We start from the raw sequence: 27,088 nt of genomic DNA on the forward strand, positions 1-27,088 counted from the left end.
TTCACGGGGATACCGCCGAGGTCGGACCCCCCGAGCCTGGCCAGGGACCCGCACCCCACCCCAGGCAGTGGCAAGGACTCCCAGCTAGTTATGGGGCCTTCAATGCCTGAAGTGGTTCTGGCAGCTAAAGAGCAAGGCCAACTGGCACCGCAGGTGCCCAAAATGGCTCAGCTCGCGGCACCAAAGGGGAAAACCATCGGGGTGCTGCAGAAACGTAGACTGGCAGAACACTCCAAGTCACCGGACCGCAGGTGCAAGTCCCCATCACTGTGACCTCGGACCCCAGCACCACAACCTAGTTCCCTGGCCACATGGTATGCCCACATCTTGAATACTGCATTCAGATGTGGTCTCCTCATCTCAAAAAAGATACACTGGCACTAGAAAAAGTTCAGAAAAGGGCAGCTAACATTATTAGAGGTTTGGAATGGATTGTATATGAGGAGAGATTAAAGAGGCTAGGACTTTTCAGCTTGGAAAAGAGGAGACTGGAGGGGATATGATAGAGGTATATAAAATCATAAGTGGTGTGGAGAAAGTGAATAAGAAAAGTTATTTACTTGTTCTCATAATATAAGAACTAGGGGCCACCAAATGAAATTAATGGGCAGCAGGTTTAAAACAAATAAAACGAAGTCCTTCACACAGCGCACAGTCAACCTGTGGAACTCCTTGCCTGAGGAGGTTGTGAAGGCTTTGAGTATCTATATACTCATCCCCCTGCAGCATCGCTGGTCATGTCTGCGATGAGTGAAAGGGACAGACAGGACCACGTCAGCAGAACACCAAAAAGTAAAGATGCCAAAAGACTAGACTTGTTTGGCAGGAAAGTTTATTCAATGGCCAGCTTACAGTTTATGGTCTCTAATTACCAGGCCCTGCTGGGACATTATAACTCTAACCTGTGGGACTCCCTTAATAAGTTCACAGATGCCCTCCCACAGGATCGTGCCCAAGAGTTTGCCGCGTTAGTGAGTGAAGGCACAGTGGTGGCCCGGAGAGTTCTCCAGATGGTCACATTGGTGGTGGCCATGAGACACAGCTCCTGGTTGCAGGCTTCTGGGCTGTCCCAGGAGAAAGCAGGCCACTATCTAGTACCTCCCATTTGAGGGTTTGGGGCTCTTTTACAAGCTGACTCCAGGCTCCCTGGGCTCAAGGCCTCCCGAGCCACTCTCTGCTCCCTGGGCTTGTACACCCCTCAGCAGTCCAGGAAGCTGTTCCGACCTCTGTCTCCTCCTCCTCCATGCAGTCCTGGGAGGTCCCGGGTCAGGCTCCTACAGGTGGAAGGACAAGGACAAAAGGGCCTGTAGGGAGGCGGTGTGGTTCCCCGGTGCCCCGGAGAGGTACGAGCTCTGCTGGACACCAGAGTGGGCGGAGCCAGAGCACTCCCAGCCTGCCCCCCAGAGGCCGGACAGGAAGTATAAGAGCCCAACCCCAGAGCTCACTTGAGAGGCAGCCACTGGAGGCCAGACACCTCTGGCCCAGCTCCCACTGGGGAGACTCCAGCAACCAGCGGCGGACCTGGAGATTGGCCTGACCGGCTGATACTTGACAGATCAGCATGTGGGAGAGTCGCTGAGCCTACTCCTCCCCAGCTACAGAAGAGTCGCTGAGCTTACCCCTCGCCAGTTACCCCGAGGATCCAATGGTGATCGACTCCCCTGAGGACACCACCTTGCCCCAGGTACCTCCAGAGCGGGAGATGGGAATTAGCATGAGTCTGGCTGCAACACTTGCAGAACCCATGTCAGTGTGTTGCAGCCAGGATCCCCACTGACACAGCAGCAGGCCTTTGGCCACGGCTAGGGCCACGGGCTGGGACACAGTGGAGTGGGAGTGCCTGTGTCCCCCCCTGTAACCCAACACTTGGGTGCCATCTCCCCCTCTCCCAGGCCACTCGCAGCCTGAAGCCTGAGTGTACTATTTACTTCTGTTTGCTGAGCCCCTGCCTGAGGGCCTGATCCTTGAACTACTTGCTGCCCCGCCCTGACCCAGGGCCTGGGCTTAGTAACTGCTAACGGGTACCTCTGTTTGCTCAACCCCTGCCTAAGGCCCTGAGCTGTGACTCTTTACTGCCCCGCCCTGAACCAGGGCTTGGGCTTGTTGTCTGCTAATTCTTACCTGTGTGTGCTCAGCCTCCTGCTGGACTGCTTGCGCCAGGACTCCTGCGGCCCGACTGGGCCGTACAAGGACTAAGGGAGGTGGTGTGGTTCCCTGCTGCCCGGAGTGAGACGAATCCCAATAAACCCTCTCTACAGGGCCTAAGAGATGCTTCCTGTCCTCTTCGCACTTGGCTGCCCAACCTGACCCTTCCAGAAGGCAGGGAGGCCAGAAGCAGTCATTTTGAGGTGCGCTCGAGGACGATCCCCCAGCCAACGTACTGGATCCACTCCCCTCCTTCCTCAACCACCTTTGCCCTTTCCAGTCAGCCTGGTCTGGTATCACCTTGGACCGCTGAGCGTTCAGTACAGTTTTTTCAGGATACACCCTGCAATTTATAGCCAACCATCCCTCCCAGTCCCCTTCCCTGTCCCTCTTCAAGGATCTTTCTCATGAGCAACTCTTCGTTCAGGAGGTTGAAAACCTCCTGCGCCTGGGGGCAGAGGAAGAGGTTCCTCGGAATAGAGAAGGAAGAGGATTCTACTCCTGCCTACTTCTGAAGGCAAAGGGGGGGGCCTCTGACCAGTCCTAGACCTGCATCACCTCAACGAGTCTTTCAAGAAGTTGAAGGTTCACATGGTCTCCCTGGCCTCCATCATTCCGTCCCTGGATCTGGGAGACTGGTACGCCTCCCTCGATTTAAGGGACACACATTTCTATCTTCCCGGGGCACCAGCACTTCCTCCGTTTCATGCTGGGCCAGCACCTCTTCCAGTTCACGGCGATGCCCTTTTGGTCTCTCATCAACCCCAAGAGTCTTCACAAAATGTCTAGTGACAGTGGGTGCTTACCTGCAACGTTGGGGAGTCCAAATATACCGTACCTCGATGACTGGTTGATAAGGGGCTGGTCCCCAGATCAGATGTGGAGGCATCTTTATCTGGTCTGTTCCACCTGTCGCGACCTGGAGTTGATAATAAACAAGAAAGAGTCAATGCATAGAATTCATCATAGCAGTTCTCAACTCCACTCAGGCCAGTGCCTTCCTCCCAGAGACTTAGTTCCAGGCCATAGTGAATCTCATCTTGGGCCTATGGACCCACTCGCTCACCACCACCCACACGTTTCTGAGACAGCTGGGCCACTTGGCAGCATGTACGTACTTGGTCTGGCATGCACGACTCCGCCTCAGACCCATACAGGTGTGGCTGGCATTGGTCTATGACCCCAACCGGCACAGCATGGACTGAGTGGTCAGGATTTAAGACAGTGTCCTGTCATCTCTCATCTGATGGCAGATCCCACGTCGGTGATGGAAGGAATTCCAGCCTCATCAGTGGACCGTGGTCTCCAACACCTCGGACCTGGGCAATCTCAGGACTCAAGGTTGTTGGTCCAGATCGTTCCCTGCATATCAATATCAGAGAACTCAGGTCGGTTCGACTATCACACTGCAAAGTGAGAAATGAAGGCAAAGGACACTGCCTAATGTACTATGGGCTGGGGGGATGGGGGGACTTTTGCTCATGGTCAGTTATGTTTAAATCATGGTTATGATGTTTTCCCAAATTAATGCCAGGTTCCTTTCCCCTTTTCATAAAAGTTTTCTCTGCTATACACAGACTCAGTGCTTGCAAGTGGGGGAAGTATTGCCTCCTAGAGGCACCATGGAGTGGTGGTTAATTTTCCCAGATTACTGGGTGGGAGCTCAAGCCGATTCTGTGTTGTATTGTTCAGAGGAACCCCTGGATATTGAATCCATCCCTTGTTGCTGCCAACTCCACCTAGCAGAAGGAATTACAGATGCCAATATATGGATTTAGAAGCCTATGTTTATGCATCCAAGTCTGAAAAATATTGACCTACATAGTATTTGCAAGTTAAAAATATTTTCATTGTTGGCTTTCTCCTTCTTCTGTTCATTCTAATGTGATGTAAGGCTTGAGCCGAGCCCTCAAATGCCGGTGGCGTCACTGATTGAGGGTGTACATGTTTGAATAATGGGGTCAAACACTAACATAGCAGTGCTGGCTTTGAAGATTTCCTAAAGTTTGATGCCTTCATTCCTTTTGTCTTGCTGGTGGCTCTAATAGCACTAGTATTGTTTCTTAGCAATGAGCTAAATCAGACAGACAGCAGGCTGGCCAACTGTTGTGGATCACTGAAGTATTTGGGGAATAAGTTGCCCTTCAGTACATGTGGCTCCTGGCTGTGGTAATGTCAGTCTCTCAGTCTGTCTGTCTCTTTCCTGAAATTAGTATTATTTATTATTATAGGCATCTGGGAAGTACCCCTCCACCACAGTATTTGGGTGCATTCTACATCAGTGGTTTTCAACCTGTGGTCTGCAGACCCCGGGGTGGGGGGGTCCACAGACTATGCCTGAGGGGTCCATGAAAGGTTGCCATTACCATAAAACAGTGGTTTTCAACCTGTGATCTGCAGACCCTTGGAAGTCTGCAGACATTATCTAAGATTTCCAAAAGGGTTTGCACCTCTATTCAAAATTGTTTAGAGCTCTGCAATTGAAGAAAGGTTGAAAACCACTGTTCTACATGATTTAGATTAAAGAGTAAGTCAACATTGCCCACAGATGAAGAAAATATACACCATTAGCTCCTGCAGCACTGAAATAGCTCGTCTTAAAGGACTGAGGAACCCTAGCCAGTGGGCTAAGTGCCAGGAGATTGCAGGTCCTGCAATTAGCAGGAGTGCTGGAAAAATAAATTAATTTTAGGCTGTGTTCTAAAAATGGCCATCTTTGGGCTCAAGCAAATATTTAGTAGGCGTAAATTGCAGAAGGACCTGGTGCTAACAATGCCTTGACCCAGTTTCCTCTTTGTCTGAACAGACAGAGAGCTCTGGGTTAAAGCGTTCTCATAGCCATGATATTGAGCTTCCATATACACCCCTCTAGCTGGCCTCTCTTTGCCCATAATGAACATTACACAAGAACTGTTCACATAGGTCTGTCTGACAGGCCATAAGAAGGATTTTCTTCAGCTCTTTGTACAGCTGATTGGTGCAAAAGCTTAGGTAATTCTTGCAGAAAATGGCCTTTACTTTTGAGTATCCTCTGTGTGCCCCATCAGTATAAGTAGGCTGATTCTTTCACACAGGCTGCCAAATGAGCTGACAGGCATAATAATGAGCTAGATTTCTGTGGTTAATTTTCCTTCCCATTAGCACCTTAGTGAATCTGTTTTTGCATTTCTGGTTTCTGCTCTCTGACTCCAACAAACATAATTTTGACAGCAAAGCAGAACTTCATGTTGGCAGCCTCAGATAGCAGAAATATCCAGGGTAGAGCCTGGGTGCTGAGGGGAGCATACTTAAAATGGTTTTGCACCTCTGTTTAAGGACCCAGTGAGTGCTTTTTAAAAGGGAGCAAGCCCTACTGGTGCAGCATATGCTCTGTCCCCAGCATCAGACCTACAGCTGATTCTGGGTGGGCTGGGCCCTAGCTATGCTCCATCTAGGGTATGTCTGTGCTGCAATTAAAAACCTGCAGCTGGCCTGTGCCAGATGCCTTGGGCTAAGGAGCTGTTTAATTGTGGTGTAGATGCTTGGGCTCAGGCTGGAGCCTGTGAGGTGGGATGCTGCCAAAGCTTGGCCTGCAGCCCAAGCTCAAATGTCTACACTGCAATTAAACAGCCCCTTAGCCTGAGCCCCACAAACCCAAGTCAGCTGGTACAAGCCAGCCATGGGTGTTTTATTGCAATGTAGAGATATTTCTAGTCACTCCTTATTCGGCATCCCTGTGTTAGCTTGTGCTCTCATGTGCTCCTGAAGTGCAAGCCCTGACACCCTGACTGCTCCCATAGCACTTGCACAAGGGAAGGAAGGGTGGGTTATCTGTGCCCTCTCACCACTCTTGTGCACCCACGCCAGAGAGTCAGAACCTAGTGATGAATAGCACCTATATTGCTATGATATAATAAAGATTTTGGTTGGGTTACTGTCAGGAGTTTAATTAAATAATAATACCTAGTTCCTACTGCACATTTCAGCTCTTTACAAAGGAAGATGAGTATCATTTCTGGGGCACAGAGAGGTGATGTGGCTTTGTCTAAGGTCTAACAGCAAAGCAGGAAGAGAAACCAAGTCTCCTGACTCCCAGTCTAATGCCTTATCCACAATACCTTCCATTTCTCCACCTATCCCCAGTGGCACAGGGAACTTGTCTTTGAGCCAGCCAGCTTCATCCTGCAATATATGCAGGACATGAATGATAACACCCCTTTAAATGTGATACCTTAGATCTGCCAAAACTCAAGGCCTTGAGTCATTGGGGCATCTTCACCATCACAGACTCCACATACTTAAAGTGATAATCATTTTGTTGATCTAATTCTATTTAATCAGTTATGTAAGGATATTGCTCCTGTGTCTGTGTATGGGCAAGGGAGGCTAGAGGCAGCCGTTTCTTTAACATTTCCACGCCTTCTGTGCACAAACTGGTACTGCTGGGTATACAAATGATTAACAGTGTCTGATAAAATTCCTCTTCCTGCCCAGTTATCAGCAGGTAGAGAGGAAAGAACATCTTACTATTATCATGTTAAGTGATTGCTTGTAAGTCTGTTTTAGTACAAGCTGTAATTTGTATATGTGTCAAAACCAAACAGTGTGGACTGTGGAAATAAAATTGGTAAATGATCTATGCTATAATGTAACTCAGTGAAACATGAGGCTATTTGTATAAAGGGTTTAATGACTTTCTTCATCTCTCTTCTTAGGAAGACAATGCGTCTTGCAAAATTTTGAGAAGGCTCAAGGCTTTAAAGAAGGCTCGTCTAAATAAAGGAGGGTTAAAGTGACATTGCAGTTACTTAATCCTGTGCTTTCCTTCCATGTGACTCGAAGAAGACTGAGGTGCAGCTTTTCTTTTTCCAGTGCACAGATTATACTGCTCCAACATCCTCCAGCAGCAGTTCTGCACATCAAAGTAGCAATGGAAATTAAACAAATCAGTGGCAAGCATTTTACAGCAGGGCTGCAAGGTAAAGGTCAGGCATTTCCAAATCACAGTGAAAAGCTTGCTGGCTGAAAAATGAATCAAAGGAAAATCCAACTTTCAGCTTTTGGACTGAGCCTTGAACCAAGAAGGACTGCATCAAATCCTACCGAAGGTTAGCTGTTCGAAAGGATCTGAAAGTTTTTGGACTTATTCAAAGTAGTTATTGATCTACCAGTCTGAGGTGTGCATGTCAGTGTTTTCAGGGCAGCAAACTAGAACCTGAAAGTTAAAGCAGTGTCAAATGTATTGCATCTGTTTGCACTCCATTGAGAATGGATGCTTTGCTTTTGTATATGTACAATTTACAGCTTTAATTATCAAGCCTTTTTTATCTTACAAATAAGGTTTTAAAATTGCTCACTGGAGGTTAAAGCCAATTGGCTTTTAATTTTACTTCTGATTTTGGCTAGAACCAGCAATATATATATGATGGCAAATTTGGTTGTTAAGTCATTTCCACATTGATCTTTGGACCTCTGGCAATTTTTGTTCAGGTTATCACAGTTCTGTTATGTCCAGGATTGTATTCCACTGGAACAGCTTGTTAAACCAAATGGAAATGTGATTGCTCTGTGGACTATGACAACAAGCTATATGAATGGCGGAGATCTTGGAAACCACCGATATGCCAGATGGAATCGTGAGGACAGCGGAGAGGACTACGGGCGGGCTGAGTGCTACGGAGAAGATGAAGAGGGCAGGAAGCGCAGGCTGACCCCATTTGAGAAGCTAACCCAGGATATGTCCCAGGATGAAAAGGTGGTGAAGGAATTAACTCTGGGGAAGAGGATTGGATTCTATCGAGTGAGAGGGGAAATAGGGAGTGGGAATTTCTCACAAGTGAAGCTTGGAATTCATTCTCTAACCAAAGGTAGGCAATGCCGTTTGCAACACATGTTATGATTGTGGTGATGCTGTGTAGATATATGGTGCAGGGTTCTTTGGAATGAAAGGCAGTGTGTGAATCCTACATACCTATACAGTTGTGGCAACATATATTCATAGGCAGGGACACAGGTAAATGCTTAGGACTAGATTATCCCTTACCATTGAAAAGGGGAAGGATCTTTCCTCTGTCTAGCACCTCTGTGCCAGATTCAAGGAAAATTGCAGTCTCTGTGTTCCAGGGCTTGCACAGGCTGCATCCCTTGGCTTCCAAACACCCCAAATAAAATGGAGCCTTGGGCCTGCCCCCACGTCTCACAATACAGCTCATTAAAGAGTGGTTCTGTGTGCACATACCACTGAATTCTTTGGAGCACTTGGAGGGATTGTGCCTCTCCCCAGCGTCCTCCTGATCAGTATTGCTCTGCAACCCTTGCTCCAAACCAGCGGAGCTAGTGTTAGCAACAGCAGGAATTTTTTACAGATAATTTCCTTAGTGTAGGCAAGGCTGTTGCATACAGGTAACGATGAGCCTGCTGGGAAATGTTATGTGTGTTTTGTTCACTCAGTACTTTATTGCCCCAGCCACAAGTGAGGGAGATGGGAGTGGCCTTCTAGGAAGAGACAGCCTAAGAGTAGCCGTTCTCAGAGAGGAATGCTAGGAGCATCCAGGCCTGGGGAGAGACTTCAGCTAGGTTTTCATAATTCACAGATTTTAAGGCCAGAAGGGACTGTAATGAGACCTGCTCTAACCTCCTGCATAACTCAGACCAAAGAATTTCACCCCGTAATTCCTGTGTTACTTCATTTTGAATTCCTTTTATGAGTAAAGCCAAACTCTCAGAAGGGGGAAGTTTTTTGACCTGCTGCAGCTTGTGTGGGCCCTGTATGGAGCAAGGTGGGAAAACCACCAGCCCAAACCGCACTGAAGCCAGTGGCATCTGCAGCAATGTGAGAGCTGAATTAAGCCCCAAATGTCAATGCTAACCTCAGCTTTCCTTCTTTTTCGTTTTGAGTGAATGTGTCCATTTTAGTCCCTTTTTGTTGTGAAGTTAGCCCCCGGCACTAGGGTTGTATGTCTGCATGGTGAAGCCACAGGTTGCTGTCTTTGCCACAGTGCAATGTGACCAATGCTACAGCAGCGAACAATAGCCCTTTTGGGGAAAACAGCCTTTTCAATTGTGTTTTGGTCAAAGCCAAAGGTCTCAATTTTTTCTCTTGGGCACCATCTTACTATTCTTGCTTCCTGCACCAGTCCACATGAGTAGCTGGGTACCCTTAGAGCATCTAGCTCTATAGCAATGTCTACACTGCTATTGAACACCCGTGACTGGCCTGTGTCAACTGACTCGGGCTCACAGAGCTCAGGCTACAGGACTGTTTCAGCAGTATAGATGTTTGGACTCAGGCTGGATGGAGTCCAGGCTCTGGGAGCCAGTGAGCAGGGAGAGTCCCAGAGCCTCAGCTTCAGTCCTGGCCCAAACATCTACACCACAATTAAACCAGGGCCGCCCAGAGGGGGGGCAAGTGGGGCAATTTGCTGCAGGTCCCGGCCTCCTCAGGGCCCCCCAAGAGTACAGCTGAGGCTCCCGCCCCGGCCCTGGCCCAACCCTGCCTCTGCCCCTCTCCTGGAGCCTCAGCGCATCCAGGAGCGTCCCTGAACAGTGGTGCAGCGTGGCTATGGCGGGGCCCCTGAGCTCCGCCCCGCTCAGAGCCGCATGGTAAGGGGGTGGGGCTGCAAGCTCCAGGCCGAGCAGCTCCTCCCCTTACCATGTGGCTCTGAGCGGGGTGGGGCTCAGGCACCACCGGAGCCACGCTGCACCGCTGTTCAGGGACACTCCTGGATGCCACGCGCTGAGGCTCCAGGGTGGGGGGGGCGGGGTAAGAGATTGGATGTGAACTGGGCGTTGACTAAGGCGAAGGGTATCCCGGGACAGGAGAGGGCAGAATGGGAGGGCAGACATTTGGAACGGCTGTGAGGCTATAGATCGTGGTAGCGTTCTGGCGGGCGCTCAGGACCCAGCGCCGAGATCCTCGCCGCTAGTCTATCGGGATAGGGGACCCCAGCCCTGCAGATGCCCAGTGGTGCATCTGGGCGTCTCTGGGACCGCCGTACTGAGCGGTGGCCTCTGAGGATTTGGCTGATTGGCTTGATACTAGACGAATGTATGTCTGGGGGGGAGGGTGGGACCTATTCGTGCCCAAGTCGACGCGAATGGGGGCGGCGACGGGTGAGGGGACAAGGAGCAGGATGGGTCGGGATTCTGAGGGGGGGGCAGTTGGGGCCAGGAATGGATGGGGTCGGATAGGGGCAGAGCCAGGCTGTTTGGGAGGCACAGCCTTCCCTACCTAAAGCTCATTCAGCAATTTGAGGTTGCAGAAGAGCCAACCTTAGCTTCCATTAGGGCTTACCATCTCTTTCACTTCTCAAATGCCAAATTATATCTATATTTAATTTCAGTGCCAAGAGAGATTCATGTCAGGAGAGGTAGCTTCATTTAAAATTAGCCACTAGGGAGGGATCACATGAGAAGAGCAATATCCACACCACCTAGCTCCTTCCCAACCCTACTAAGGGAGACTCCCTCCCCTGCATTCCTGAGGCTTCAGAGGATTAATTCAGTGTTCTCAAACTTTTATCCGGGGTACCTCTTCACACAGCAAACCTCTGAGTGCGACCCCCTCCCCTACAAATTGAAAAAACTTTTTTATATATTAACACTATTATAAATGCTGAGCAAAGCGGGGTTTGAGGTGAGGCTGACAGCTCGCGACTCCCATAATAACCTTGTGACCTCCTGAGTCCGATCCCCAGTTTGAAAACCCCTGGTTAATTAATGTTGCACTCGCTGTGTCCATTCACATGCATGTGCTATTTGAGCATTTCAGTTTTCACAACATAGGCTCATCCCAGATTCTGGAACAAGCTCAAATGCTCAGTTCATGGAGTGTGTACATAAGTTATACTAAAGACAAATCCACTAACCAGGATGGGTAAGAGATGGGGTCCTAGCCTCTGTTTGTCAGAGGGTTGGAGATGGTTGACAAGAGAAGATCATTGATCATTACCTGTGAGGTCTACTCCCTCTGGGGCACTTGGCATTCGCCATTGTCGTAGACAGGATCTGGGCTGGATGGACCTTTGGTTTGACCCAGTACGGCTCTTCTTATGTTCTAACCTAAATGAACCCAAAGTATTGGAGACAGACATGAGTCAAAGGAGCCAGCAGAGTATCAGAAACCAGTAAAAATCTCTGACTGGATGGGCTCAAGGTTTGGTCACAAGCTGAGTGGTTCAAAAGTTTGGTATTTTTTAAGCAGAATTTTATGTTTCTTTAAACAATCAAACACAGCAAGCACAAATATTTGGCCACACACTTCTGAACCTCAAACCATATTCAGGTTTTGGCAGACTAATTTCAGCTTTTCAATTAAAAAACACAACAAATTTGAAGAAAAGCAGACATTGTCTGTGATTTTTTTTCTGCTTTTTAAAACTCCCTAGTTTTCGATCCAAAAAGTTTACCGGAAAATATTTGCCAACCCTTTAGATAGCTTTAGTGCTTTTAGCACTAGCTGATGCTGAGAACCAGTGATTACCTTGTAAAGAATATTTTCTCAAAACTGGTTTGTGCCAAATACAGAAGTTTATTTCCCAGATGCCCGGGGGGGGAGGTGGTTGGGAGCTTTAGATGGTGGGTATATTAGCCCTCTCCCTCAGGCCCCTGACTGTAATAGTAGTATTGCAATTTTTTTTATGGAAGGGGCCCCTGAAATCACTTTGCCCAGGCCCCCTGAATCCTCTGGGTGGCCCTGAATTAAACAGCCTCATAGCCTGAGCCCCATGAGCCCAGGCCAGCTATGAATGTTCAGTTGCAGTGTAGACGTACCCTCAGCAGCAGTTGCGTGTTGTGCAGCAGATCTTGCGGATGGTCACTTTTCTGTGTGCACAGGATGATGCCTATTTTCTCCTTTAGGGAGAGAGTCATAGAATGTAAGGCCAGAAGAGATCACAAGGTCGTCTAATCTGACCTCCTGTATATCACAGGCTGCCAACACTACCTGGCACCCACACACTAAACCCAACAACTGAAATTAGACCAAGGAATTACAGCCGTCAGGAGACATAACTGTTATGAGCCACAAACTGTGATAGGCACATTCAAGCAAGTTGTAAATGAACCCTGTTGAGAGTGTAGCCAAGGTCTGGGTGCACACAACCTTTGGATACGTGCGAGGTGCACTGATTTGGAAAAGAGGATTCAGTTTGCCAGGCTGTGTCTGCACCGCTCTACTTCCGCCTTCCCCCCTCCCAGTTCTGGCAGGCCTGAGAAAGGTGGAATTTAGTAGACAAGAAAGCATCAGTGTCATGCTGTGTAGGGCTGGGGGGGGAGAAAGGCAACAGTGCCCCTCTACAGCCTCTCCACAACTGTGACTCCAATTCCTAGACTGGACTAGGAGCTGTGACTTCTGCACAATCCCAACATAGGGAGTTGTGTCCACTGGATCTATGTAACTCTGCCCCTTAATGTCCTGTCCACAATGGTGAATTCAGAACAGGCCCTGGGCCCACTTTTGCTACAGTCAGGGATGCTGAGGCCCTCTGTGTGTCCACTCTCTAGCTGCCAACATCCAGTATAGCAGAACTACCATAGTCCACTACAGCGGAGGCCTGCTACAGTCCATACATTCTTAGGTGAATGTCACCAAGGTATCAGTTATGCCCCAGGTTTTAATATTTTCTTACACCAATATTCTCTGCTGTGCATTGCAAAATCAAACTGCACACTGCAAAGTAGCTGGGGATCATTAGCATTTATATTGCAGAACTCACTCCTGGTGGAATGGTGCCACCATGCTATGACTTCCAAATCAACAGCTGCATGAAAACTTGGAATAGGGGCTATTACTCGGTCACTCTCAGGAGTCATTTATTGGCTGAGATGCAAAAAATGCTAAACTGCATCAGCTTTTAAATTCAAGATTCTGGAAATATATACAAAGAACAGGCTTTAACAATGTTCATTGTAGATTTCTAGTCTTTCTAATTTCTGGTAAATAAAGAGTAGGTACCACAATCAGTGGATGCTGATTTCTGCCATGTGACAAAGGTAAGAACCTTTTGAAACACTGATCTGTGTCAGGTGACTGGTGCAGGGAAACAAAGACAAATCTCTCACTGTGATTCCTGAATGTCACAGCTTTAGTATAAAACCTATGACACACATATGTAAATTTCAATTAGGATTCAATCAATGTTCATAAAAAAGAGTTCACTCTACCATTGCCTGAAAACAATGGGAAGAGACACCACTTTCCCTCTCTAAGACGTCTCGTTTTTCCCTGTGCTCTTCTATCCCTTTCTCCTCTTTTTGATCCTCATTTCCATCTTTCCCTTTCCTTCTTGTATTCACTCTCCATCCACTCCAAGAGATGTTTTAAAGCCCCAAGCCCTTCCCACTCTGACTTTTTATTCTTCTCTTCTCTATACATATACAGAATACATACATATTCTAAAGGTTTGCAAACCCTCTATCTTTCCCCATGCGTGAGGCTTTTGTTCTATTTTCTTAGCTCTTCTAGTGCCAGTGAACAGTGTATCTGCTTCATGTGACCCACAATATGTTGCTTGCTTTGTTGGTGTGATCAGTGAGTTTGCTTTCCAGGGGAAGCAGTATCTTGTCATTGATATTAAAAATGTTGCTCAATCACACAGCAATAAAGGGAATACCTAGGAAAGGAAGAAGCAGGGAGGACATCAGGGTCAGAGGTTGGTCTGGGCCCGCATGTATGTTACTGAATCCTGGAGAGATATCACTTTGGCCTACAAATAGGGCTTGCTGAAAATTTTCCACTGAAGCTTTGTATTGATGGAAAATTGGGGTTCAAGTAAACAAAAATTTTGTGGGAAATCTGCTTTCCTTGAAACACTTTGGGTTTTTTTTTTCACCCCAAAGCTGAATTTTTTTGGGCTCTCTTTAGCTGACAGTTTTCATTCTTTAATTTTCAACCCTAAAGGGGTTACAAATTTTGATGAGAAGTCAACATTCTCCGGGGGGAGAAGAATTTTTCAACTAACTCTACTTATTAGCTCATATGTTCTCATAAATTAAGCAGAGTCAGGTCAGGTTAGTATTTGGGTGAGAGACCAATACAAAAACACTTACATCCTTCAGAAAGGGATGTTAGTAATTCCCCACCTTGCTGAACCAATGCGCCATCATGGTGTTAGGTGGCACTGGCCTGTTGGAAGAGTTGTCTTTTGACTAAGACAGAAATCAGATGTCCAAATCATTTATGGCTTATAAAAATTCTCATGATCTTTTTGCAAGAGTTCTGGTGTTACCCTGATGTCCTGGTCAAATTCTAATTATATTCTGCTTCTTGAAAGTCCACTTATTATTAAAATTGGAAATAATGTTACTCTTCACTCCTGTTAAAAAATGCTGAAAGGTTCTTTTGCTCAGCAAGGACAACAAAACAAAGATCATTTGGTGTTTATAAGCCAAACAAGTTGGAGGTGCGGGAAGCCAAAAAAAAAAGAAAAACCCACCAAAAAAGAGAAAATGATATTTTTCAAAAGTTAAGACAGAAAATTTTCAAAACGCTGTGGGGCTTAGTCTCCTTTCACTTTACAACCATGTAACTGCAGCAGCATAAGTGAGCTTATGTCTGAATTGCACCAGTGTGAGAGAAGAATCAGGCACTTCAGCTTTAAAATGCCTTTTCGGTTTTTTTGTTTTTTTTTCCAATGTTCTCAGTAAATTTGTATCCTGTAATGAGATGTGGGAAATGTACTGTGCAGGGGGATCAGTTACTTTAAAAAAAAAAAAAAGTCCTGCAAGAGGCTGAAAAATCAGCTTATAATAAGAAGTACGCTTTAATCTTAACTGCCATAATAGAATATCAGTCACTTTAGTATCTGAAGACTCATACTGGTCATGAAAAACGATATACTGTAAGCTTTGCGTATGACAGTAATTGTTGCCCAGTAAAACACCAAAGTAATAAGGATTCTCTAGATTAGGATTTTTAAATTGCTCTCGTGAGTGTAAGGTATAATTATATTTCCTCACTGGGGACAAGGTGGATCAGGCAGTTAATAATAGGATAAGAAGCCTTTCACGTCTAGATCACCAATCTGAATCCTGCCAAGGCCGTTATTAACCATAAGTTAACATTGGATAGCTGGTGTGTTGCTTACATGAAATGATTTGGTGATTTCTGGCTGTTTCAGACTGCGCAGGATTAGTCAGCAAAAAAGGACTTCACAGGTCAGAGTAGGGCAGTGGTGGGAAGCTTGTCCTGCCTTGGCTCATGTTGCAGATACTTGTTCTGTGCATTTAAAAAGAAATTCCTCATATGTTGGACTAAAATTGCAGCATCTTTTAGAAGCATCACAGTAACTAATGTATATAATTACAGTTTTGATATCTGGATGGTTTTATGCATTTTAAATTACTAGGAAACATAAATGATGCAAAACGTGGAGGTTTCTTAACCTGTACAGTGACAAATTTGTATCTGTTAGAATGATATTTCACCCAGACATGATGCAATAATAGCAGTATTCAAGACAAAGCTGTTTTTTTCAGATTTCTTTATTAACACACACGTATTTTCCGTCCCCCCACCCCCCAGGTAATGGCCTGCTCATGCTACCATTGACATAACTAGGGGCTCCTGGATGCAGGAAATGGTGATACTTCTGTTACCTTAGGATCCAAAGTGCTGAGTTCCTAGGTACAGGATTTTGAGCTATAATGAAGATTCAAGGTTTTAACTTTTGACCTAACTCAAAATTTAAGATGATTAATTGTTAGAAAATGAATTGACTGGGGCTAAAGTTGCACTTAAAGTACATCCTGGCTTCTTTGTTGCTTTGCAAAGCAATTCCTTCCTGCCCGTTCTAAGCTTTGTTTCAGACATGTACATCAGCAGCAAAGATTAGACTCTGTCTGATACCACAGACAAGCTTAAAGTAACCTTATCTTACAAAAACGGCAGCTTTAATTTCCAGAATGATCCTGATTCAAAGGAGGGTCTGAGAAGAAAAGTGACTGGGGGAATAAGTGGTGAATAAGATTCCTTAAATAGTAATTGGACCAACAAGAAAGTTAAATGATGCTTAAGCCCCTGCTCTAATGACTATTTAGGCATTGATACAAAGTGGAACAGCTGCAGTAGGAAAGAATAAGAGAGCCACACCCCACTACCCTGGTGGTTTGAGCATGTAACTCAGAGGTAGAAGAGCTGGATCAAAGTGGCTGCTTCTCAGCAGGGGTCTTCTCCCATGTGCTGAGTGAGTGCTCTGAGTAGTGGGTTATTCTAGGAAGGCACCACCTCCTTCTTGGTTTTTGTGAGAAAGGGCTGCTCGGGCTTAGGCTAACTTTAGTGTGAATCCCAAATCAAGGGAGATACCACTCTCACTTTCAGTGGTGGGGCTTAGGCCCCGTCCTTTTCCACAGCATTTCTTATAGATTAGCTTACATTGCTCCCTGCTCAATATGCTGACTTCTGTGAATCCCATTCGTAGGCACCTAACTCTCCCTATGTGTTGTATAGGGACCTGGGCAACGAACTCAGGGCTGTGGATTCCATTAGGCTGCAGGGCATCTAAGAGGTAGGTGCTGCAATGCTGAGTCTAAGCCCCGTTAGGGATTTAGCCCCAGGTGACTTTGGGTGCCTGCAGAGAGTAGCAGCATTTGAGTGGTGGTTTTGTGAATGCCAGTGGCGCCTAAAGTGGCAGTTAGGTGCCTAAACCCCCCTTGCCAATTTAGCCCTAAGATTCTAGCCTCTTGTACCAACCTGATCATATGATAACATACATTGTTGAGGCAGGTGCAGAATACCAAAGGGTTAGTCACCCTTGTGAATGGCCAGACAATGGGCAAAACAAAGAGGGATAAGCAGAAAGAAATGTGATGGATCCCTAGCAAGTAGCAGTGATTTTGCCAGTGTTTGCATCCAAACCAGTTAGGCTTTTAACAAGCTTATCTTTGGGGTGTTTCCACTGCCCATTTCCGTTGCAGTAGCTGTCCATGCTCCAGCTATTGTTGTAATTCCTGCTTTTTCCACTGAAGCCTCTTGAAGCCACAATGGTTAGCTAGTGGACTGAGGCTGAAGCACCCATGGAAAAAAATTAGTAGGTGCTGAGCAACCATGGGCAGCCATGCTCCCCTCCCCCCCCCCGTGCCTTTGCCAATCAACTTCTCCCTCTCCCTCCCAGTGCCTCCCGCTCACCCATGATCAGCTGTTCGCTCGTCCACGATCAGCTGTTCCGTGGTGTGCTGGGGGGGGAGGAGCAATGGGGCACACTCAGGGGAGGGGGGCGGAACTGGGGGGGAAGAGGTGGGGTAAGGGGTGTGGAGTGGGGAAAGGGGTCAGCGGAGCCTGGGGCAGAGCGGAGCTGGGGGGTTGAACACTCCTGAGGCCCAGAGGAAGCTATTGCTTCTGTCTCAACGTATAGGCTCTTTGGGACAGAGACCATACCTTCCTCTATGTTCGGCATTGTAGCAAGCACAATCATAGAAAGGTAAGACTGGAAGGGACCTCGACAGGTCAGCTAGTCCAGTCCCTCACACTGAGATAGGACTAAGTATTAGCTAGATCATCCCTGACAAATTTGTCCAACCTGTTCTTTAAAACCTCCTTTAGAGTGACTAGATGTACGGATTTTACAGGGACAGTTCCAATTTTTGGGTCTTTTTCTTATATAGGCTCCTATTACCCACTACCCCTGTCCTGTTTTTTCACACTTGCTGTCTGGTCACCCTAACCTCCTTTGATGGAGCTTCCACAGCTTAACTACCCTTACAGTTAGGATGTTTTTCCTAATGTCTAACCTAAAATTGCCCTTGTTGCAATTTAAGCCCATTGCTTTCTGTCCTGTCCTCAGTGGCTAAGGAGAACACTTAGATGTGTGCATGCCGTGTGCACAGTCAGAAAGTTTTCCCTTAGCAGCTCCCGTTGGGTCAGCTGTGATGCCCCATGGAGTGGCACCTTCCTGGCACTGAATATATGCCCCTGCCGACCTGGGCCCTCCTCCCTTCCTTCTTGCTGGCTACTCCGACAGAGGGGTTGGAGTTATGGAATCGCTGACTGGAGCACTGCTCTGCCAAAAGCTGCATCATCTCTGGCTTGCTGGATCATGGTGAATGTATGCACCAAGGACCAAGTTGCTGCCCTGAAGATTTCTTGTATTGGGCCCTGGGCCAGGAATGCCAACAACAAGGCCTGTGCCCTTGTGGAGTGTGCCGTAAGTGTCGAGGCTGGTATCTTGGCCAGCTCGTAGCACATGGAGATGCAGGATGTGATCCAGGAAGATATTCTTTGAGAAGAGAGCAGGAGACTTTTCATCTGGTCTACCACTGCTACGAGCAACTGGTTCGATTTCCTGAACGGCTTAGTGCATTCAGTGTAGAAGGCTAGTGCCTGCTGAACATCCAGAGAGTGCAGCCTCTGCTCTTGGCTAGTGGTATGAGGCTTAGGATAAAAAACAGGCAGGAACATGTAACACAACCTTAGGAAGAAAGACTAGGTGAGGCCTGAGTTACGCCTTATCCTTGTGGAAAACCGTATAAGGTGGGTCGGAGGTGAGGGCTTTCAGCTCAGACACCCTCCTTGCTGATGTAATGGCGACCGGGAAGTCTACCTTCTACGACAGGTAGAGCAGGGAGCAAGTTGCCAGTGGTTCAAATGGAGACCCCATTAGTTTGGTGAGGACCAAGTTAAGATCCAGTGCAGGAACAGGCTGTCTAACGTACGGATGTAGCCATTCCCTTGAGGAACTGGCCAACCATGGGTTGGCGAAGACGGAGCATCCAGATGCTCCCAGGTGGAAGGCCGAGATAGCAGCGAGGTGTACCTTTATGGATGATGCTGCCAGGCCTTGCTGTTTCAGGTGCAGAAGGTACTCTAGGACAGCGTTTCTCAAATGAGGCCACCGTGGCCACATGCGGCCATCAGGGGGTTTCCCTGCGATCACGACAGCTTCCTGAGTGATGATGGGGGAGAAGCAAAGCATCTGCCCCGCCACTCTGCCTGCCTGTTCCTCCTGGATGCACAGCCCTGCATGGCCCCTGGAGACAGGTGAGGCACAACACTGCAGGAGCACAGTGAGTTCTCTACCTGCAGCGGGGCATGGAGGCAGCCCTGGGGCGATTGGGAGGCGGGCTCCAGCGGTGGGACTGAGGGAGCCTGGCTGTGTGGACCAGGGTTCCAGCCATGAGGCTTCAGGTGCCAACACCTGGCTCCGGCTGCAGGATTTCAGGTGCTGACCCCCAGCTCTGGCCACGCAGCCCTGGCCTGTGGCCATGGGGCTTCAATTCAGGCTCCAACCCCTGGCCACGTGGCAGCAGCCTCCAATCCCCATCTCTGGCCAGGTGGTGCCAGTCCTGGGACCCCATGCCCCTATCCCATCAGCAGTTGCTGGCCCCGGGCAGCAACCCCTGACCCCAGCAGCAGCCACTGGCCCCAGGCACCAAACCCGTCGTGTGCTCTGACCCCCAATCCTAGCCACTGACCCCAGGCGCCAACTTGTAGTCCCAGCCCTGCGGCAGCAGGCGCCAGCTCTGGATGCCAGTCCGCAGCCCCAGGCACACAGCAGCAGGTGGCGCCATCCCCCAGCGCCAAGCCCTGGCGCCAGGCATGCGGCATCAGGCACCAATCTCTGGCACCGGGTGTGCTCTGATCCCTGACCCGGGCACACAGCACTGAGTGCTGGTTTCAGCCTCTTGGGGATGGGCACTGACCCCTGGATCCGGCCACACGGCCCCAGGCTCCAGCACCCAGCTCCAGGGTCTCACTGCGTGGCAGTGGGCATTGGCCCTGGGATCCAACACTCTGCCCTGGAGGTGGAGCGCTGGGCTCTGGCCATGGGTACTGACCCCTGGCTACCCAGCACCGGGTGCCAACCCCCAGCATCAGCTGCGCAGCTGCAGGCCTTACCACCCACACTCCTCTCTCTTGGCCCCACATCAATATCCCCCTCCCCATCACCCCTGGATCCCACTGCTTTCATAGATCATATTATCACAGAATATCAGGGTTGGAAGGGACCTCAAGATATCATCTAGTCCAACCCCCTGCTCGAAGCAGGACCAATCCCCAAATCCCTAAATGGTCCCTCAAGGATTGAGCTCACAACCCTGGGTTTAGCAGGCCAATGCTCAAACCACTGAGCTATCCCTCCCCCGTTTCCTTCCCCGCATCCACCCCTCCATCGTCCAGGCCCCCACTGCCTTCCCAGCCCACATCCATCCCACCATGTCCCCCACTACATCTACCTCTGATCCCCCCCTCAACCCAGGCCTTAAATTGTCCTGGCACTTGCTGAGTAAAGTGATATTAACCAACATGCAAATATCACCTTTCACAGCCTTCCACATAGCTACTAAGTGTCCTGTTAAAAGTGATTGATATTACTGTGTAAAGTGATATTTGTGTTTGTTAATATTTTTATTATTGAGTCTGCAGAAAAAACAAAAACTCTACATGAATAAATTACAATTATGTGGATGTGTATATGTGCTATTTATTTGTTTTTCCTAAAGTTAATCAAGCATTTTAGGAAAAAGTGTCAGGGTGGCCATCAGCAAGAGTTGATGGCTCCACTCTGTGGCCACCAAAACACTTGTTGCGAGAACCCCTCCTCTAGGATGAGCGATATAGGTGCCTGCAGTGGGGATGTATAATGCTGGTCACACCAGCAAGTAAACCTTTTCCACTTTTGCAGATATGTGACCCTAGTGGAGCGTTTCCTGCTGCCGAGTAAGACCTCCCTTACCTGTTCCAAGCACAGAATCAATATGGAGTTCAGCCATGAAGCTTCCAGGCAATGAGGTGGACGATGGAGGTTGGGTGATGAAGATGACCATGGTCTTGAGTTATCAAGTTGGGGAGGAGTGGCAACGTGATCGGGGCATCTACTGATGGCTCCAGGAGTGTGGTGTACTAACATTGGCGAGGCCACACTAGTGCCAGCAGAATTATCTCTGCCCCGTCCCAGGGGACCTTGAGTAGGACTTTGTGCATGAGGTGGATCGGGGAAAAGGTGTACAACAGACCAGCCACCCACCCACCCCAGGTAGCAGGAATGAGTCCATGATTGAGCCAGGACTGTGTTTCTGTAAGGAGCAAAACATTGGGCACTTTCTTTTGCTCTGGGTGGCGAACAGATCGACCTGGGGAAACCCCCACCTTTGCAAGATAGAGTGTATGACATCCGCCTGGATGGACCACTCATGATTGCAGAAAGATCTGCTGAGGTGGTCCGCCAATGTGTTCTGAACTCCTGGTAGATAGGATGCTTCCAAGTGAATGCAGTGGGCTATGCACAACTCCCACAGCCGAAGGCGTTCCCGGCCTAGGGGAGAGGAACAAGTTTCACCCTGCTCATTGATGTAAAACATGGCAGTGGTGTTCTCCATCATAACTGCCACCCCCTGGCCTTGTAGCCAGGCCTGAAAGGTTCTGCGTGCTAGTTGTATGGCCCTCAACTCCTTGATATTGATACGGAGCGCGAGCTCATCCTGAGACCATAGGCCCTGCGTTTGGCGGTCTCTCAAATGCACACCACATCTCAGAGCTGATGCATTCGTTACCAGGGACAAGGAAGGCTGGGGAATGTTGAAGGGTCTCCCTTGCACACTGTTGGAAAGTCAAGCCACCACTGGAGGGACTCAAGTACTTGCTCTGGCACCATGACTGCTAAGTCCAGGCTGTTGCGCCCTGGGCGATAGGCTGAAGTGGCCTGAGCCTCAGTCTGGCATGCTGGACCAAGTAAGTGCAGGCTGCCATGTGACTGAGACTCAGGCATCCTCTTGCTGCAGTGGTCAGTTACCGCCTGAGGCCTTGAATAATGTCTGTTATGGCTTGGAATCAGGTCTCTGGCAAAAACGCTCTTGTCTGTACCGAGTCCAACACTGCCCTGGTGAACTCAATTCTTTGGGTCGGGAACAAAGTCGACGTGTTCACATTGAGGAGGAGACAGTCTGTCGAAAGTGGATCTGACTAATTGGTCTTGAGACTCCACATCCTCCCTGGTGAGGCCCCTGAGCAGCCAGTCGTCGAGGTAGGGGTATACCTGCACCTGCCTTCTTTGGAGGAAGGCTGCTATGACCGACATGCACTTGTTGAACGCTCAGGGGGCTGTCAACAGCCTGAAGGGGAGGCCTGTGGACTGATAATGATTGTGGTCGACGACAAACCAGAGGAATCATCTGTGTGCAGGCTGTATAGCTTTGTGAAAGTACGTGTCTCTCATATCAAGGGCAGCGTACCCACCTCCTGGATCCAGAGAAGGGATAATTGTACTGAGGGAGACCATGCAGAACTTTAACTTTACCATGAACTTGTTGAGTCTTTGCAGGTCTAGAATGGGTCTGAGACCTTGGCTCTGGGGATTAGAAAATAGCAGGAATAGAATCCCTTGCCCTTGAGCTCCTGAGGAACCTCCTCCACTGCTCCTATGGCGAAGAGCGCCTGCACCTCTGGGATAAGGAGTTGCTCATGAGACGGGCCCCTGAAGAGGGACGGGAAAGGGGGGGGTGTCAAGGTTACTTCCCCTCTCTGAACTTTAGGGTACAAATGTGGGGACCTGCATGGAAACTTCTAAGCTTAATTACTAGCTTAGATCTGGTACACTGCCACCATCCAGATTTCGTGTCTGGAGCACTTTCTGTCCTCCCAAAACTTTCCCCTCCTGGGTTGCCTTGAGGACTTCACCAATTCCCTAGTGAACACAGATCCCAAACCCTTGGATCTTAAAACAAGGAGATTAATCAGGTTCTTAAAAGAAAGCTTTTATTAAAGAGAAAAGTAAAAAAAATCATCTCTGTAAAATCAGGATGGAAAATATTTACAGGGTAATCAGATTAGAAAGCCAGAGGAACCTCTCTAGCCTTAGGTTCAAAGTTACAGCAAACAGAGGTAAAATCCTCTCAGCAAAAAAGGAACATTTATAAGTTGAGAAAACAAAAATAAGACTAACACGCCTTGCCTGGCTATTACTAACAGGTTTGAAACATGAGAGACTGATTCAGAAAGATTTGGAGAGCCTGGATTGACGTCTGGTCCCTCTTAGTCCCAAGAGCGAACAACCCCAAAACAAAGAGCAGAAACAAAAGACTTCCCTCCACCAAGATTTGAAAGTATCTTTTCCCCTCCATTGGTCCTCTGGTCAGGTGTCAGCCAGGTTTACTGAGCTTCTTAACCCTTTACAGGTAAAAGAGACATTAACTCTTAACTATCTGTTTATGACAGGGGGGCAGCAGAATTGGAGAGAATATCCCACTTCTACCATGTGAAGAACCCAGTGGTCCAGTGTTATTTGGGACCAACCATGGTGGAAGTGGAATAGACAGTTAAAAAAGCACTGGGAAAGATCCGGTGTTGAGGCAGGTGCTCCATCCTCAGGCGCACCTTCAAAAGGCCTGCTTTGAGCCTGACCAAGGTTTGGTCAGGCCCTGGCCCTGCCCAGCAAGGGAGGGAGAGGGCTTGCGCCTGCCATTCCTGCCCCAACGTCTGTAAAAATCCTGCTTTAGCCGAGGAGGATATGATCATTGTTGTTTCAGTAGCAGTAGCCTGGCCCTGCAGCAGGACTTGTGCTGGAGTCATCTCGGCAGCAAGCTGGACAGGCAGTGGGGCTTCTGTCAACGTCGTCTCGGATCCCCAAGGTGTAGGCCGGTCCTTGGATGGCTGAGGTGCTCAGGTCTCAGAGGCCACTGAGCGAGAGCCCCTGGAGAGGGAACCCTGGGCCTAATGGTAAGCCCAGGGGGTCCAAAAGGGCCATTGCATCGGAGGCTGCCACTGGGGATGCCATGCCATCAGTGTCTCCCTCTGTTGCCAGTCCAATCTGTGCCTGCTGCGGCAGGAATAGAAGGAGTCCCCATCAGAGTCGGACGAGACCGATCTCAATCGTGATGACCATGGTGGCGTCGAAGGATATTGTGCTAGGGACTGGTGTCTAGGTGTCCGAGCTGGGAATCTGGTGCGGCTAATCGGTGTCGAGAGTACAGTGCTGGGGATCGGTGCCGCTCCGCTCGCAGTGCCAGGGATCTGTGCTGCTCCTCTTGCAGTGCCGGGGATCAGTCCCACTCCTCTCACAGGGCTGGAGAAGGGGAGCATTGCCCCACTGGTGCCAGGGAGCCATGCCCGGAACCCGGTGCCAGAGAACAGTGTCTTGACGACAGTGATCAGGAGCAGTGCCAGGGCAAATGGTGCCAGACTGGCGATGGTGATCTCCTCAGCATGACCGGCTTGCCTCTAGACAGTGCCGGACGATGCAGCACTGGAGGCTCATCCCTGACCGCCGGGGCTGGGGGGCTGTCATGTCACTGACATCCCTGGTGGCTTCAAAAGTGTCCAGTGTGGAGGGCAGCTCTAGCTCCTCTACCTGACACTGCTCTGAGGAGTCGCTGGCCACTGGATGCAACAATTCCCTCAGGGGAACCGAAGTCAATGGCACCAATTCCTCCTGTTTGAGTACCAAGTGCTCCTTCGCGGGACGCACTGGGGGTGCGCCTGCTGGTCCTGCTGTCTTCAGCACCAGGGAGCGCCCCCTGTCAGTCTTCCTATGCTGCTTGTGTGGCACTGGTGAATGGGAGCAGTGCCAGGCCAAAGCTTGCGGTGCCAGGGAGCGCCGATGGTGAGGGTCTCTTAGGCTAGAGTCGTTTCTCGGCACCGTGTCACATACTGAGGCCAGGGCACTCCGTACGCACATGCTCAGTGCCTGGTCTTGACGATCCACGGCATGCTGGGGATGAAGATCGAATTCCATCAGCAATTGCTTCAGTCAGAAGTCTCACTCCTTTTTTGTCCCGGGGCAGAAAGCTCTACAGATTTTGCACTTATCTTTTTTGTGTGCCTCCTTCAGACACGAGTAGTGGGGGGTCACTCGTTGGTATTGGTTTGCTGCAGGCTCCATAGAGTTTGAACTCTTGAGCTCGTGGCATGCCCCGGAGCCCAAGGAGGGAAGGGTTAGGGATTGGGGGGGAAAAAAACCCCACTCCCCAACCTTATCTACCACTATATACACTATTACTATTAACTAAGAACTGAACTACAACTATCAGAAAGTACATTAAGGGAAGCAATTGCTAGGTAGGCGCCCGTAGTTCCAATGACAGTCACCAATTGTAAGAAGGACTGAAGAGAGGTTGGGTTGGCAGGGGCATATATTCAGTGCCATGAAGGCGCCACTCCAGGGGGCTCCACAGGCTATCTAAAGGGAACTGCCAAGGGAAAACTTTCCAACGACTGTGCACACACCTAATTGGAACCTATATGAGCAATCACTCGTAGAAATGAGATTTTTAAATGTTTTCAGTTAAATGAGGATTGTTTTGAAGTAAGAGTGTTGATATAAATATTTGTTTGCCTAATGCATTCAAATACATTTTTCTTTCCAGAAAAAGTAGCAATTAAGATTTTGGACAAGACCAAGTTAGACCAGAAGACTCAACGCTTACTGTCCTGTGAAATTTCCAGCATGGAAAAACTGCATCACCCAAACATTATCAGACTTTACGAAGTGGTGGAAACATTGTCGAAACTGCACCTCGTCATGGAGTATGCAGGAGGTGGGGAACTCTTTGTTAAAATCAGCACAGAGGGAAAGTTAGCAGAAATGGAAAGTAAATTAATTTTCTCCCAGATTGCATCTGCTGTGAAGCACATGGTAAGTTGTTTTTCTGTAGGCCTAAGTTACCTTTTATTACTTTAGCAGACTTCATCTATGTATTTTTGTTTTGCACCAAGTAGGAGTAGTGCTAATGAAAGGTTCCTGAAAGGCAGCGCTGGACACTAAAGTCCCCATAGAACAGATACCCCCATGTGCAGTGGCAATGTAGACTTCCCCACATCACTGTTCTTCAGCCTTTGTCTAGGGCTACCGCTTTCAGGGAGAGACAGTACTGCTATCTCCATGCCCATTCAACTCTTGGCCTCTCTGTTTAATGCCTTTGTGGTGTTTTTTTCCCTGCTATTGTCACCTCTTTGGGTATTGGACTGAGAGCACAAAACTCATTTCACATACAGCAACACACCAGTATGACAACTTTCCTTGCTCTTGTGCAGCACTCTCATCCACATGTGAAATCATGACCCAGGTCTTACATCTGTAAGCACACTGAAAGAGGTAGTCTATATCATGCCAGCTATTGGAACCAAAAATCAGCATGTTAGAGCAGGTTTCTGTTTTTGTAGGTAATGGAAGTGCTAATAATGGAGAGAGAGAACACAGCAGATGAGCATAATGGCACTTGTTAGCACTGCCTTAGTTTTAGAATAAGTGATAGTCTAAAAAGTGATCATAGTCCCACTTAGAAGATCTTTAGGGATCAAACTCAACCCTGGCCTAAACTTCAATAGAAGTCAATGGGAGTTTGGTCTGCTTTTTATCAAGACTAAAGACTAGAGCAGGGGTCGGCACCCTTTCAAAGTGGTGTGCCGAGTCTTCATTCATTCACTCTAATTTAAGGTTTCGCGTGCCAGTAATACATTTTAACATTTTTAGAAGGTCTCTTTCTATAAGTCTATAATATAGAACTAAACTATTGTTGTATGTAAAGTAAATAAGGTTTTTAAAATGTTTAAGAAGCTTCATTTAAAATTAAATTAAAATGCAGAGCCCCCCCAGACCAGTGGCCAGGACCCGGGCAGTGTGAGTGCCACTGAAAATCAGCTCGTGTGCCACCTTCGGCACGCATGCTTAGGTTGCCTACCCCTGGACTAGAGGCTGCTCAGGTATTCTCCACAGAAACATTCAGAAGAGATTAAAGGATGTTCTGTTTGGATACAGGATAGGCCTTTATGCACTATCGCATGCCTTTTGGTATTAAAGTCTATCCCCACACAAACACAGTAGTAAGATGGAGGTATGGTTAAAAGTAGTTATCAGTAACGTAAAGTAAAAAACATGGAAGATTATGTGTTATAAACTCCTTAAAAGAAATCTAAATATTAGAGTTAGGAAATACAGGTAAGTTGTTCAGGTGCCTTTAACCGTACAACTAATGATTAATGCATGTGTTGTTATGGTGTCAGATTACACTAAAAACACCTTGCATCTTTTTCTCCCCC

The 27,088-nt window shown here is 48.3% G+C and overlaps 1 protein-coding gene across 1 annotated transcript in view; it reads left to right on the forward strand.

The window, feature by feature from the left end:
- The window catches only part of NIM1K (NIM1 serine/threonine protein kinase), a 78,560-nt gene that overhangs the window by 50,464 nt on the left and 1,008 nt on the right, over window positions 1–27,088 (forward strand). Inside the window, exons 2-3 of the mRNA XM_032780820.2 lie at window positions 6,840–7,991; window positions 25,417–25,685. Coding sequence (XP_032636711.1) covers window positions 7,700–7,991; window positions 25,417–25,685 — 561 coding nt within the window. The 5' untranslated portion in view covers window positions 6,840–7,699. The remainder of the gene's footprint in view (window positions 1–6,839; window positions 7,992–25,416; window positions 25,686–27,088) is intronic.

This window comes from Chelonoidis abingdonii, chromosome 6 (genome assembly GCF_003597395.2).
Source record: "Chelonoidis abingdonii isolate Lonesome George chromosome 6, CheloAbing_2.0, whole genome shotgun sequence".
NCBI lineage: Eukaryota > Metazoa > Chordata > Testudines > Testudinidae > Chelonoidis > Chelonoidis abingdonii.